The 14551-nt window shown below is 40.6% G+C and overlaps 1 protein-coding gene across 1 annotated transcript; it reads left to right on the forward strand.

Annotated features, from left to right (window-relative positions):
- The first annotated feature begins 51 nt into the window (after window positions 1–51).
- ak6 (adenylate kinase 6) lies at window positions 52–14551 on the forward strand. The gene is made up of 5 exons (XM_068029589.1): window positions 52–254; window positions 4205–4297; window positions 6166–6224; window positions 10014–10159; window positions 12994–14551. Exons 1-5 carry the CDS (start codon window positions 224–226, stop codon window positions 13181–13183), a joined length of 519 nt encoding a protein of 172 aa, XP_067885690.1. The 5' UTR covers window positions 52–223; the 3' UTR covers window positions 13184–14551.

Consider the following 14551-nt stretch of genomic DNA (forward strand, 5'->3'; position numbering starts at 1 on the left):
TTTCGCTGTCCTCAGCATTGCCTGTGGTTGTTGTGTGGTGGGGCGACGGTGTTAATGAATCATTGTTTTCCATTCGGATCAATCTTAAATCGGACTGGATTAAATTCGTCGATATTTAATTTCTTTAATCATTTCGGGTGGTACGAAAGGACGAACCATGACGTGATTGGAGAAGGCCGCGGCCAAGCGAAGGACCCTAATCGTGAATGCACGCGGTTGGAATATGGAGAAGCGGCCGAATATTCTGCTGACAGGTAGGAGCCCGAGCCTGAGCCTTCCAGGGATTTGGGGAATGCAGCACTCCCCAACGTGCTTTCTCTCTCCCTTTCATACCTTGGCCAGTTATTCTTTGGAACTTTTATTATTTGCTGTCGTGGTTCGGTTGTATTCTACAGTACACGTGAATGGGACTGTTGTTTTAAGTTAAAGCTATTGAAATCAGTCAGATTTTGAAAACGAATGTCAGTCATTCCGATTGAGCGAGAGCGTGTAGGCACCTTTCTAAAATGTTAGTATTTATCTAGTGCCTTCAACAACAATTTGCATTTATATTGCGCCCTTAAATTAGTAAAACGTCCCAAGGCACTTTACAGGGGCGTTATCAGGCAAAAGTTGACGCAGACCAAATTGACAAGTGACCAAAAGCTTGTCTTAAAGGATATATGGAGAGGTTTGTGGAGTGAATTCTGGAGTTTGTGGCCTGGACGTTGAAGGAATACAAAGTTCATAGAGACGTTTAAGGCTGGTAGAGGTTATTGAGATGTGGAGGAGTAAGACTCAAATAAGAAATTGAACACAAGGATGAGAATTGTTAATGGGGGTGGTTTATTCACGTTCAACACAATATGCCATTGAAAATGCATATGAATTCATCGAATATACAGCATAGATACAGGTCATTCAGTTTAACTAGTCAATGCTGGTGTTTATGTTCCACTATGTTCCTCCTCCCATTCGTTTTCATCTAACTCTAGCAGCATAGTGAGCTTCCTTTATTCTTCCATATGCTTATCTAGCTTCTCCTTAAATAATCAATGCTATTTGTTTCAACAACCCTCCATGATGGTGGGTTGTACATTCTTACTGCTCTCTGGGCAAAGAAGTTCCTTCTGAAACCCCTGTTTGATTTCTGGTGATTATCTTTGTTCGATGACCTCTTGTTTTGTTCTCCACAAGTGGAAATACCCTCTCTATGTCTACTCTAACAAAATCTTTAATAATTTTAAAAACCTCTAGTGGGTCACCCCCTCACTCTTCTCTTTTCAAGACAAAAGAGACGCAGCCTGTTCATCCTTTTCTGATAGGGTGCAACCTACAAGTTCCGTACCAAACTTGTAAATCTTTTTTGCATCCTCTTCAGTATCTCTATATCCTTTTTTATAATATGGCGACAGAACTGTACATAGTACTCCAAGTGTAGTCAAGGTTCGAGACAAGTTCAGCATAAATTCTGTATTTTTCAATTCTATCCCTCTAGAAATAAACCCTAGTGCTTGATTTGTTTTTATTATGGTTTTATTGATCTGCATTGCAACTTTTAATGATTTGTATATCTGTACACCCAGATCCTTTTGCTCCTCTACCCCATTTAAGATTCTTATTTTTCAACTAATATGTGACCTCCTTATTTTTCTTACCAAAATGTAATACCTCACATTTATCTATGTTGAAACTAATTTTCCAATTACATGCCCATTCTGCAAGTTTATTAGTCATCTTGTAATTTATTGCAGGCCTTCTCAGTCTTGACTATCCCTTCCAATTGATGTATTGACATTGATATCTTAAAGGGACACTTTTTCTGAAAGGCATTTGTTTGTCCTTTCATTGGAGTCTGCATGTATTTTATCTTTGTGCACAAGTGATGCAAGACAAATAGGACTTGTAACAACTTGAAATTTTAGAGTTCTTTTAATGGAGAATATTTTTAGATGTCAGCCATAGCTCAGTTGGTAGCACACTCACTTCTAAGTCAGAAGGTTCTGGTTTCAAGTCCCACTCCAGGACTTGAGCACAAAAATCAAGGCTGACACTCCAGTGCAGTACTGAAGGAATGCTGCACTGTTAGAGGTGCTGTCTTTCAAATGGGACATTAAACTGAGGTCCCATGGGTGTAAAGGATTCCTTGGCACTATTTCGAAGATGACTAGGGGCATCATCCCTGCTGTCCTAGACAATATTTATCCCTCAACCAACATTACAAAAACCGATCGTCTGGTCAATACTTCACTTTGTTGGAACTTGCTGTGTGCAAATTGGCTGTCACATTTCCCACAGTAACTAAGTGACTACACTTCAAAAGTACTTAATTGGCTGTAAAACGCTTTGAGATGTTGGTGGTCATGATAGACGCTATATAAACGCAAGTCTTTTTTCTAGAAGAAAATCCCGAGGTGCTTCACAGAAGTGTAATTTAATAAAAATGGATGCTGGGCCATAAAGGATAGTATAGGGCAGCAGAATTCTCTGAGTGGAGAATGGGAAGCTGGCTAGGAAACCATTAGAATAATTAAGTTTGGAAGTGACCAAGGCATGCATGAGGGATTCACTGGCAGATGGGCTGAGGTGGAGGCAGGCATGTTCGAGCAGATATGGGGTCAGATGATCTGCTTGTAGTGGAGCAGGACTCTGAATTACAAGAAGCCTTGTTCAGCCTGTGATAGTGGTCAGTTGTGTGATGGAATCAGTGGCATGGGTTTGGAGTTTGTGGTGGGAGTGGAAGATAATGGCTTTGGTGTTAACTGTAGGGAATTGTGGCTCATCTAGGACTGGATTGTTGGACAAGCGATCTTACAACACAGGCAACAGAACATGCGATAGAGGAGATGGAGAGTTAGAGCTGGATGTTGTCAGCATGTGTATGTAAGCTGATTTCATTTTGCTGTTATTGAGGAACAGCATGAGATGAGAAAGAGAAGGGGCCTAAGGATAAATCATTGGGGGATTTCGGTGGTAATGGGGTGGAAAGAGAAGCCATTGCTGGCAATGCTGTGGCTACAATCAGTTAAGAGTGGAACCCAGTGAGGGCAGTCCTAATATGGAGGAGAAGCATTGAAGAATAGTTTGTTAGACTGCATCAGTAGCTGCAGATGGGTCAAGAAGGATGAGAAGGGATAGTGTGTCACAGTCACAGAAGAGGTCATTCATGACTTTGATTAAGCCTTTTCAGTGCTGTGGGGGGCAGAAATGTGTTTGTAGAAATTCTAATATTGAGCTGTGAGAAAGATGGGAATGGATTTCTGAGGTGACAATACCTTCAAGTCCTTTGGACAGGAAAGTGAAGTTGGATTTGTGGCAGAGGAGTTGAGGGTGGATTTTTTGGAGGAGGAGTGTGATGGCAGTTTTGAAAAGGAGGGAATAGTACCAGAGGAGAGGAAACCATAATTACAATGTCAACAAGCATGGTGATCAATAAGGGAAGTTGAGTAGTCAGCAGTTTAGTAGGAATGGCATTAATGGAGCAGGTGGTATGTCTCGTGGATGGGCTGAGTTTGGAGAAGGTATGAAAGGATATAGGATAGAAACTTGACAAAATGCAGGTTCATAGCTACAGTAGAGAGAAGCCTGGTGGAGGGGTATGACTTGATGGGCAAGAGGATGGAGGGGAAGCAGCAGAGGCAGCTGAACAAACGACTTGATCTTAGTGACAAAGTAGGCTGTGAGCTGCTTGTTGTTTGTGAAGGTGGAGGGGAAAGGGATTTAGAAAATGGTTATCAGTTGAGAAAAGAAACTGGTGTTTAATTTAGTTCTCCAGGGTGATCCTGAAGAAGTGAGCAATTTTGGCAGATAAGCTTCAGGCCTGATAGCACTTGATGTGGTCCAGCCTGATCTGTCGTTGAATAGCTAATTCAATTTGTGTACCAGGTAACACCAGTTGGATTTGAGGGAGCAAAGATGGGGGCCCTATTAGGGTGAACGACTGGCATAGGACAGAGTAAGGACTGAGGACAAAAGCATCAAAGGTGGAGGTAATGGAATGTAAATTTAAAAAAAACTGTATAATTATCAACAAACAATCTTCTATAGCTTTGTTTTTGCAGATAACGTTTTGCCCAGTTGATTAAGCCTACACCATACAGTTAGTTGCATAAATATAGTGAATTGTATTTCTTAAGGATTAACCTAGATTATGCTTGCTAATGCTGAGCCTCCATACCTCTGTTTTAATAGGTCACAATATTGTTTACATTTACTATGTTGGCAGGTACTCCAGGAGTTGGGAAGACCACCCTTGGTAAAGAGTTAGCTGGAAGAACTGGATTGTCTTACATTAATGTGGGAGAACTGGCAAAAGAAGGTGAACATGAATTGAAATGACATTTGAAAATGTTAATCTGGTAATTGCTGGGACAGAATTGAGTTCTAATCTAATCTGGCCAATTTTTCCGCAATTTCACTCTGCTATTAGGATTGTCTGCAGTCAGATTTTATAAAAATCCACATGGCCCTCAAAAAGATTGGTAATTCTTGGGTGCCTTGGATTGACATTTCTACTCAATAATGTAAACTGTTAGTCTTGGTAAACACAACTATACTTTTTAATTTCTTGACTAATTTTTCACGACTGAAGCTGATAATACAGAATGTTGGTTATCATCATACAAAAGCAAAATATTACTGATGCTGGAAATTTGAAATAAAAACACAAAATGCTGGAAATACTCCAGGTCAGGTCAGCCTAGGTCAGACAGCATCTGTGGAGAGTAAAACAGAGTTAACATTTTTGAAGTTGATGACCTTTCATTAGAACTGGAAAAAGTTATAAATATAATAGGTTTTAAGCAAGTAAAAGGGGAGAGGGTGGGGGGAGAAAAACAAAAGGCAAGGTCTGTGATAGAGAGGAAGACGGGAGATTGAATGACAAAAGAATTGGTGGTGCAGGGCCAAAGGGTGTGGTAATGAGACAAGAAACAAACAAAGAAACAAAAGATGTGTCTTGAGGAGGTATGAATGGCAGAATGATGAACATCATCTTCCGAAAGCAAAAATAAGAGTAAAACCAAAACTAGTAAAGAAAAAGAAAACAAAAAGGGGCAGAGATTACATTCTGAAATTGTTGAACTCAGTGTTGCGTTTGTAAGGCTTTAAAGTGCCTAATCGAAAACTGAGGTGCTGTTCCTCAAGTTTATTTTGCACTTCATCGGAGCACTGCAGTATGTCGAGGACAGAGAGATCAGTGTGAGAGCAAGGTTGAAAATTAAAATGACAGGTGACCAGAAGCTTGGGGTCATTCTTTTCTGGCGTTTGCATTAACACTTCCTTTAGCCACATCTTTTGCTTCTTTGTTTGTTTCTTTGTTTGTCCTATGACCACTCCCTTTGGCCCTGCATCACCAGCTCTTTTACCATTTAATCTCGCTTGCCTTCAACCCTATCACAGAACCTCCCTTTTGTTCCTTTTCCACCCTCCCCACTTTCACTTGGTTAAAAACCTATTACATTTCTAATTTTTCTCAGTTCTGCTGAAAGGTCATCAACCTGAAATATTAACTCTGTTTTTCTCTCCACAGATTCTGCCTGACCTGTTGAGTATTTCCAACATTTTCTGTTTTTATTTCTTCTTCATAACATGATTTAGCTTCTTGAATTCAAACTAGATGTTAACATAGTAATGAATTTTCATGAGTTGTAGAAATGATTGTCAGCACCTAGGCAAATTGTTCTTGGTGTTTGTACTACGAAAAGGAATGTAATTATACATTTTCAAAACACTTATGAGTTAGAACAAGGTCTTTTATTGTCAACGAGATCTGCTAAATCTGTAATTCCAAACTGCTGAATGTTGGTGGAAGTGCAAGATGTTGAGAAATGTTTGTACTAAACAAATCCAGTAATAACTGTCCCTATTTTGGCAGTGATTCTCACACTTCTCTATCAGTTTACCCGATTGATTTCTTTTATCAAGACTTATCCAAGAACATAGTGTTCAAGTAAATGGATAGACATTTTGCATTTAGATAGCAAAACAATGGGAAGTAATAATCACGGCTCAATGCTATTGTGTTGCATTTTTCCATGATTTTATATTGTTTTATATACAGGTGCAATGGTATGTTTTGCTTGCACTACATTTGCAAGATGTGCATTGAGGTAATTAATTTATCCATAGCTTTCTCTCAGAATTGGTGATGCTGTAAACTAATGTATTTCTAATGTTCTTGCAAAGGTAATCTGTATGAAGGCTATGATGAAGAATACTTGTGTCCCATTCTGGATGAAGACCGGGTGAGTTTTGGAATACAAAACCATACTGTAATGCAAAATGAATTGCTAATTTTTGAGCAACGTAATTTATATTCAAGTCTGTTTTTTGTTTAAAAAATAATTCGTTTAATGCTTACTGCTAGCTTTTTAGTCCCTCCTTGAAGTTTTGGATTCTGATCAGTTTAATCATCGAGCCAAGACAGTTGGACAAACTTCCAATCATCTTTACCTTATTTGTACATACATTAAGTGGGGAGAAATAAAATTCAGAATCCCTAACCAGACATTTTTCAGCTGTTACGCTCACAATATGTCGTATTTAATGACTACCTCTCAGTATATAACTGTATAGGAGCCAAGTAAAATTCAATTTGGAGTTTAGATTTTTTCAGTCACTAATTTACACCTGAAGTACTATGTTCGGTTCTGAGCACCTAAGGAAGGATATATTGGCCTCGGAGGGAGTAGTGCATAGATCTTCTAGAATGATACCTGGACTCCAAGGGTTAAATTATGAGGAGAGATTACACAAACTAGAATTGTATTCCCCAGAATTTTGAAAGTTAAGGGGTGATTTGATTGAAGTTTTTAAGATATTAAGGGTAACTGATAGGGTAGTTAGAGAGAAACTATTTCTGCTAGTTGGGAAATCTAGGACTAGGGGAAATAGCCTAAAAATTAGAGGCAGGCCTTTCAGGAGTGAAGTTAAGGAACACTTCTACACACGAAGGGTGATAGAAGTTTCAAACTCTCTTCTACAAACTTCAGTTGACGCTGGGGCATTTGTTACTTTTAAATCTGAGATTGATAGACTTTTGTTAACCAAAGGGGTATGGGACAAAGGCAGGAATATGGAGTTAGAACAAAGAACAGTACAGCACAGGAACAGGCCATTCGGCCCTCCAAGCCTGCGCCGATCTTGATGCCTGCCTAAACTAACACCTTATGCACTTCCGGGGCCCATATCCCTCTATTCCCTTCCTATTCATGTATTTGTCAAGATGTCTCTTAAACGTCGCTATCGTATCTGCTTCCACCAACTCCCCCGGCAGCAAGTTCCAGGCACTCACCACCCTCTGTGTAAAGAACTTGCCTCGCACATCCCCTCTAAACTTTTCCCCTCGCACCTTAAACCTATGTCCCCTAGTAACTGACTCTTCCACCCTGGGAAAAAGCTTCTGACTATCCACTCTGTCCATGCCGCTCATAACTTTGTAAACCTCTATCATGTCGCCCCTCCACCTCCGTCGTTCCAGTGAAAACAATCCGAGTTTATCCAACCTCTCCTCATAGCTAATGCCCTCCAGACCAGGCAATATCCTGGTAAACCTCCTCTCTACCCTCTCCAAAGCCTCCACGTCCTTCTGGTAGTGTGGCGACCAGAATTGCACGCAGTATTCTAAGTGTGGCCTAACTAAGGTTCTGTACAGCTGCAACATGACTTGCCAATTTTTATACTCTATGCCCCGACTGATGAAGGCAAGCATGCCGTATGCCTTCTTGACTACCTTATCCACCTGCGTTGTCACTTTCAGTGACCTGTGGACCTGTACGCCCAGATCTCTCTGCCTGTCAATACTCCTAAGGGTTCTGCCATTTACTGTATACCTTCCAAAATGCATTACCTCACATTTGTCCAGATTAAACTCCATCTGCCATTTCTCCGTCCAAGTCTCCAACTGATCTGTATCCTCTGACAATCCTCATCATTATCCGCAACTCCACCAACCTTTGTGTCGTCCGCAAACTTACTAATCAGACCAGCTACATTTTCCTCCAAATCATTTATATATACTACAAACAGCAAAGGTCCCAGCACTGATCCCTGCGGAACACCACTAGTCACATTCCTCCATTCAGAAAAACACCCATCCACTGTTACCCTCTGTCTTCTATGACCGAGCCAGTTAGGCTGCAGATCAGCTAAGATCTCATTGAATGGTGGAACAGGCTTGAGGGGCTAAATGGCCTAGTCCTTTTCCTATAATTTTCTTTCTTACCCTCCTCTACCAAATATACTGCTGTTTTTTTTCTGATGAGGTTTTAAAATTTGAATCTTTTGCAAGAATAAGGATATCTCTGTTTTGTTCTTGTATGTGGCCTAAGCTGACCAGGTTTTTATGGATAATGTTCCAGGAGGGATCTGTAAGTCAAAATAATTACTTGTAAAATACTCTTGAGTAATCTATTAAACTAATGTTCCTCCTATGTAGTTTTTTTCTTCCCTTTTTTCTCTTTATCTTGGTGCTGTCTCTTGTCAGGCTATAGTTTTACAGGCTCCAGCAGCCCTTCAATGCGTCATCCAAATAGCCATTTTTCATGTGAGAGCTTTCCAAGCTAGCAAAATCAGTATGAAGACATTGGAACAAAGCTCATTAGGGTCTTCACTCAAAATCTAAACTTGCATACTTTAAAGCACGAGTCACTGGATGAAGATTGTGAACACAAATTTGGGTGTTCCAGCCCCCCGCCAACCACCAAATGTGAAGGCGTTGAGACCAAATGTAAAACCATATCACTGCTCTGAAGTCAGCACAGCGTACACGGATTGAGCATGGCATAATCCTGTTCTGCATAGCTCAGTGATACATTTATACATTAATCCACTGAAGGATTTTTTTTAGTGAACAATGTTAAAGTAACACATGAACTAGGAGCAGGAGTAGACCATACAGCCTCTCAAGCCTGCTACGTCATTCAATACGATCATGGCTGATCTGCCTCCGCTCCACTTTCCCTCTCTCACTCCACACTCCCATGATTCCCTGAGAAACCAAAAATCAGTCTATCTCAACCTTGAATATACTGAATGCTGGTGCATCCCTAACTCTCTAGGGTACTGAATTCCAAAGATTCACAACTCTGAGTGAAGAAATTTCACCTCATCTCAGTCCTAAATGATCAACCCCTTATCCTGAGTCTCTGCCCTTGTGTTCGAGGTTCACCACCCAGGGGAAGCAACCTCTGTGTCTACTCTGTCGAGCCCCATCAGAATCTTGTATGTTTCAATGAGATCTTCTGTCATTCTTCTAAACTCCAGAGAGTATAGGTCTAATTTACTCAGTCTCTCATCATGGGACAACCCTCTCATCCCAGGAACCAATCTAGTGAAGCTTCGCTGTATCACCTCCAATGCAAGTATATCCTTCCTTAAAGACAGGGACCAAAACTGTATACAGTATTCCAGGTATGGTCTCATCAAAGCCCTATACAATTGCAGCAAGGCTTCCTTATTCTAATATTCCAATCCCTTTGCAATAAAGGCTAATGTGCCATTTGCCTTCCTAATTGCTTGTTGAACCTGAATGCTAGCTTTCTGTGTTCCTTGTAACACCCAAGACTCTCTGAATATTAACATTTAGAAGTTTTATGTCTTTTAAAAAAAAAAATATTTTATTTTTCTATACTGACTACCAAAGTGAATAACCTCACACTTCCCCACATTATATTCCATCTGCCATCTTGTTGTCCACTCACTTAACCCATCTATATCCCTTTGTAGCCTCTTTGTGCCCTCCTCACAGCTTACATTCCCACCTAGCTTTGTATCATCAGCAAACTTGGGTACGTTATTCTCAGCCTCTTTGTCTAAGTCATTAATGTTGATTGTAAACAGCTGAGGCTCCAGAGAATAAAAGTGTTTGACAGCACATAGGAATGAACTGGCGACAGGCTTAGTGTTACTGTTTTGAGACGAGATTATATATACGTATTTATTTCTTTGTAAAAGTATATGCACGTGTGTGTTTGATATCTATCACATATTGTATGTTGTCAATCTTTCTCCTAATAGACCAATTTGTTTTACAGGTAGTTGATGAACTTGAGGAAAACTTGAGTGAAGGTGGGGTAATTGTGGATTACCATGGTTGTGACTTCTTCCCAGAGAGGTGGTTCCATATTGTGTTTGTCCTTCGTACAGATAACTCAATTTTATATGACCGATTGGAAAACAGGTACCAAAAATGTTTATCTTGACATTTCTGTTCATCTAAAATTCAGAATAACCAAAATATTCTTGGTGCACATTCATACTGTTTATATTAAGTTTATTTTCCCCTCTATGCTCCAAATAATCATCCTATTGACTCAGCAATTGAGTCAACATTTTTGGGGAAGGGGGCAGGGAAGGGTTAAGCAAGGGTAATGGCATGTAATATTGTTCCATAGACACTGATCCCCCTTCATGTACCTTGCTGAAGTGTCTATTATTCATTTGTGAGCCTTTGCTTTGTGTGTCAGCAGGCTATTTGAACGCAGTAGAAAATTTGGTTGATCACAATCTTGGTTTTTAAACCCAGTTTTCACACGAGCATGTTTTGGAAGATGTTGCTGGATAGCAGTCAGAAGAAGAAACTCTTCCAACCCTTCTTGGCCTGTCTGCAGCCTTTGATACAATTGACCACACCATCCTCCTCTAAAGCCTTTCTACTGTCGCGAGTTGGGTAGGACTGCACTCACCTGGTTCCATTCTTATCTATCCATTCGGAGCCAGAGAATCACCTGCAATGGCTCCTCTTCTGGCTCCTGCACCGTTCCTCTGGTGTCCCCACAAGGATCTATCCTTGGCCCCCTCCTATTATCTACATATTGCCCCTTGGTGATGGCATCCGAAAACAGTGTTAGTTTCCTCGTGCATGCTGATGACATGTAGCTCTAGTTCACTACCACCGTTCTCAGCCCCTCCACCGTCTCTATAATGTCTGACAGCTTGTCCGACATTCAGTTCTGGATGAACAGAAATTTCCTCCGATGAAAGCTATTTTCTTCGTCCCCGCTAGAGGCCTACTTTAGGTCGGGAAAACAAACCTGACAGAACCACCGTGGACCCGAGCCCGACGCGGCTCGAGTCTCTCCGCTTTTGTCCCAACCTGAGCCTGCCCCAACTCAACTTGACCTGACCCGGCCATCCGTTTGCTTACCTCCCGACTCGGAACCTTCAAGAAGCTGCCACCCATGCACGATGACATCACTTGCACACTGCGCAGACTCAGTTTCGTCCTGGACTCCCAGCTCAGGTAAGTTTTTCTTTTAATACTTAACGGCACAGCACTGACCCTGTGTGTCCGGCCCGACCCGAAAGCCGGAGCCTGAAGACGGGGCCCGACTCGACCCAAACCCGACACATGTTGTCAGGTCCCGTCGGGTTCGGGTCGGGCAGCAGGCCTCTAGTCCCCGCCACAAACTCTGTACACTAGCCACCGACTCTATCCCTCTCCCTTGCAACTGTCTGAGGCTCATCCAGTCTGTGAGCAACCTTGGTATCATACTTATCCCCGAGATGAACTTCCGACCACATCCATCACCAAGACTGCCTATTTCCACCTCCGTAACGTTGCCCGATTAAGGTCCTGTCTCAATTTATCTGCTGATGAAACGCTCATCCATGATTTTGTTACCTCTAGACTTGACTAATCGAATGGAATGGTCGGCCTCCCAAGTTCTACCCTCCGTAAACATGAGCTCATCTAAAACTCTGTTGCCCCTGTTCTAACTCTCACCAGGTGTTGTTGACCAATCACCCCGTGCTTGCTGGCCTACATCCCAGTGAAGCCTCAATTTTAAAATTCTCATCCTTGTTTTCAAATCCCTTCATGGCCTTGCTCTGTAATCTTTTCCAGCCCTACAACCCCTCTGAGATATCTGCACTCCTCCAATTCTGGCCTCTTGAGCATCCCTGATTTTAATCACTGTACCATTGGCAGCTGTGCTTTCAGTTGCTTAGGCTCTAAGCTGTGGAATTTCCTTCCTAAAACCTCTTTGTCTCCCTCTTTTTCCTCCTTTAAGACACTCCTTAAAATCATCTCATGACCAAGTTTTTGGTCGTCTGCCCTAATATTTCCTTATGTGGCTTGGTGTCATATATTGTTTAATAACACTTCTGTGAAGTGCCTTGACATGTTTTACTACGTTAAAAGCACTATATAAATGCAAGGTGTTGCTGTTGCTCCTGCTGATCTTTCCCTTTTTTTATCTTGAGCACTGATGCCAATTGTAGCACTTCTGCTGCTCTATCTGAAATAGGCTAACTCAGCACAGACTAGAGATCAAATCTGGGACCATAGTAAACTGAACTGGCTGGACACAGTGGCTTTACGTCCAAACTACTGGGACACCCATGATACTTATTCTGTATGGGAGGGAGGATGGTCTAAGCTTCAATATCTCCCCAATCAGTATTCATGCCATTTCATCTTGGCCAACTGCAAATTCTCCTAGTACAGTAGATAAATATTTCTACTGATTTCCTCTCCCTCTGACCCTATCAACAAAAAATGAAAAAAACACATACAAAGTTGTCAGGCTTGAATGACTATCAAGTTAAAGCTTGAGCTCACCTATTTGCCCTTCTCTTCCCCCGTACATAGACAAAATTCCAGCATTTGCTCCAGAACTTTTGGTCTCATCTTTACCCATGCAAGGTCAATTCCATGTTAAACTGAACCAGTTATTCAGTAAGGTTGAATTCATTTAGTTAGAGGTACACAAGGTCCAGAGATGGATTGTGCTCTCCTTTTTTGAAACTTTTTTGTTTTTACTTTTGAACAAAAGATTAAGTCTTCTGACACGACACATAACCCATTACAGATTTTGGCATGAAACTGTTGATTTATCTTCCATTGTTGAAACGAACGAAATATGTGCACCATTCTACAAGTTTGTTCAAAGTTGCCTTTTTTTTCCATTTCCCTCATGTTGCCAGTAAAATGTTAACAAATCTGCTTTCAGTGGTCAAGAAAAGTCACTTCATTACGTGACAATTTCCACTTTATTTTTAATCTTTATTCAGGGGTTACAATGGAAAGAAGCTTCAGGACAACATACAGTGTGAGATTTTCCAGACTATATATGAAGAGGCTATGGAATCATATAAAGAGGAGATTGTGCATCAGTTACTCAGCAATACACCTGAGGACCTGGAAAGGAATTTGGAACAAATTGTACAGTGGGTTGAACAGTGGATGAAAGATAACATTTAAATGCCGGCCATTATGGATGGCCTTGTGCTAAGAAGACAGACTTGTGGACAAATGGCAACTGTAATCTAATGAGATAGCTGGTTTTCAGCTGTCTTTACTTACTAATATTTGTGAAAAATCACTGATATTTTAAACAGTGTATGACACAAAGAACTTTTAGGCTATAAAGAGATTTAATTTGTCAAATATTTACAAACAAAATTCAAAGGTGATCATTGTAAATATTCTGCCATTGAAGTCATATATATGTGTCAACATGCTTGAAGATGGTGAAGGAATGTAAGAAAGATTGTGGATTTTCATTTATAAATTGGTTTATAATGTCTATTCTAAAGGATCTAAATAGTTTGAGTAAATGTAATAAGATTTTTTTTAAATGAAAAGAATGGTTAATTGAGGACTCACTGAGTTGAGGGTCCAGAATTGCATGTGACTTGGAACTTGCTTGCATTGGCTGAGTGAACTTAATGATGTCGGCTGTGGCTCATTGGGTAGCATGCTCAGCTCTGAGTCAGAAGGTTGTGGGTTCAAGTCCTACTCCAGAGAGCGCACAATGTAGGGGTACTGCTCAGAGGTGCTGTTTTTCCGATGACATATTAAACTGAGGCTCTGTTTGCTCTCTCAGATGTACGTAAAAGATGACATGGTACTGTTTTGAAGAAGAGCTGAGTTCTCCTGGGTGTCCTGGATAATATTTATCCCTTAAACAACACCGCTAAAACAAATTAACTGGTCATTATCACATTGCTATTTGTGGGAGCTTGCTGTGTGCAAATTTGTTGTTGTGTTTCCCTATATTATGATAGTGACTACACTTCATTGGCTGTGAAATGCTTTGGGACATGCTGAGGTCATGAAAAGTGCTATTGAAATGCAAGTTTTTAAAAATTTGATTCTTAACCAATCCCATGAATTGCAGTATAGCACTGTATAATGCAGGGGAGGGGGGAATTGACTTCTTTCAATGCTGATTATCCACCCACCATTTCAATTGTTCCTCTTTCTGAGCAAATGAGAAGTGGCATTGATGTAAATTATAGAGGTATTTGGTACACACTATCTCACTCTCCCATCTGGAATAAAATGTCCACTAGTAAATCATCTGGAAGGGAAAAGGCAACATTATTTGAACAAGTGAGATATTATGTGCCCAAAAGAGACATAACTGTTCACTTAAATTTAATACATTTTAATTTTACTTATTTAAGACATAACTAACTCCTATCTTACTAGTATTGGTTTTTTGAAGTTAAAACTAAAATTGTTTGCACTACGTATAGTAGGTATCTTGTTTTCTCTGTTGTCATGTAACCTCTCCAATAATAAAAATAAGTCATGACTTCTTGATAATTAAAGCACGTAGTACTA

Source organism: Heterodontus francisci, chromosome 4 (genome assembly GCF_036365525.1).
Source record: "Heterodontus francisci isolate sHetFra1 chromosome 4, sHetFra1.hap1, whole genome shotgun sequence".
Classification (NCBI taxonomy): domain Eukaryota; kingdom Metazoa; phylum Chordata; class Chondrichthyes; order Heterodontiformes; family Heterodontidae; genus Heterodontus; species Heterodontus francisci.

Bases quoted from the DNA above. Each gene is read 5' to 3' on its own strand.
- ak6 (XM_068029589.1), top strand. From the start codon at position 224: ATGGAGAAGCGGCCGAATATTCTGCTGACAG. The intron at 4,298-6,165 runs GTGAACATGAAT...GTTCTTGCAAAG, and splicing joins GGGAGAACTGGCAAAAGAAG to GTAATCTGTATGAAGGCTAT. The intron at 10,160-12,993 runs GTACCAAAAATG...ATCTTTATTCAG, and splicing joins TATGACCGATTGGAAAACAG to GGGTTACAATGGAAAGAAGC.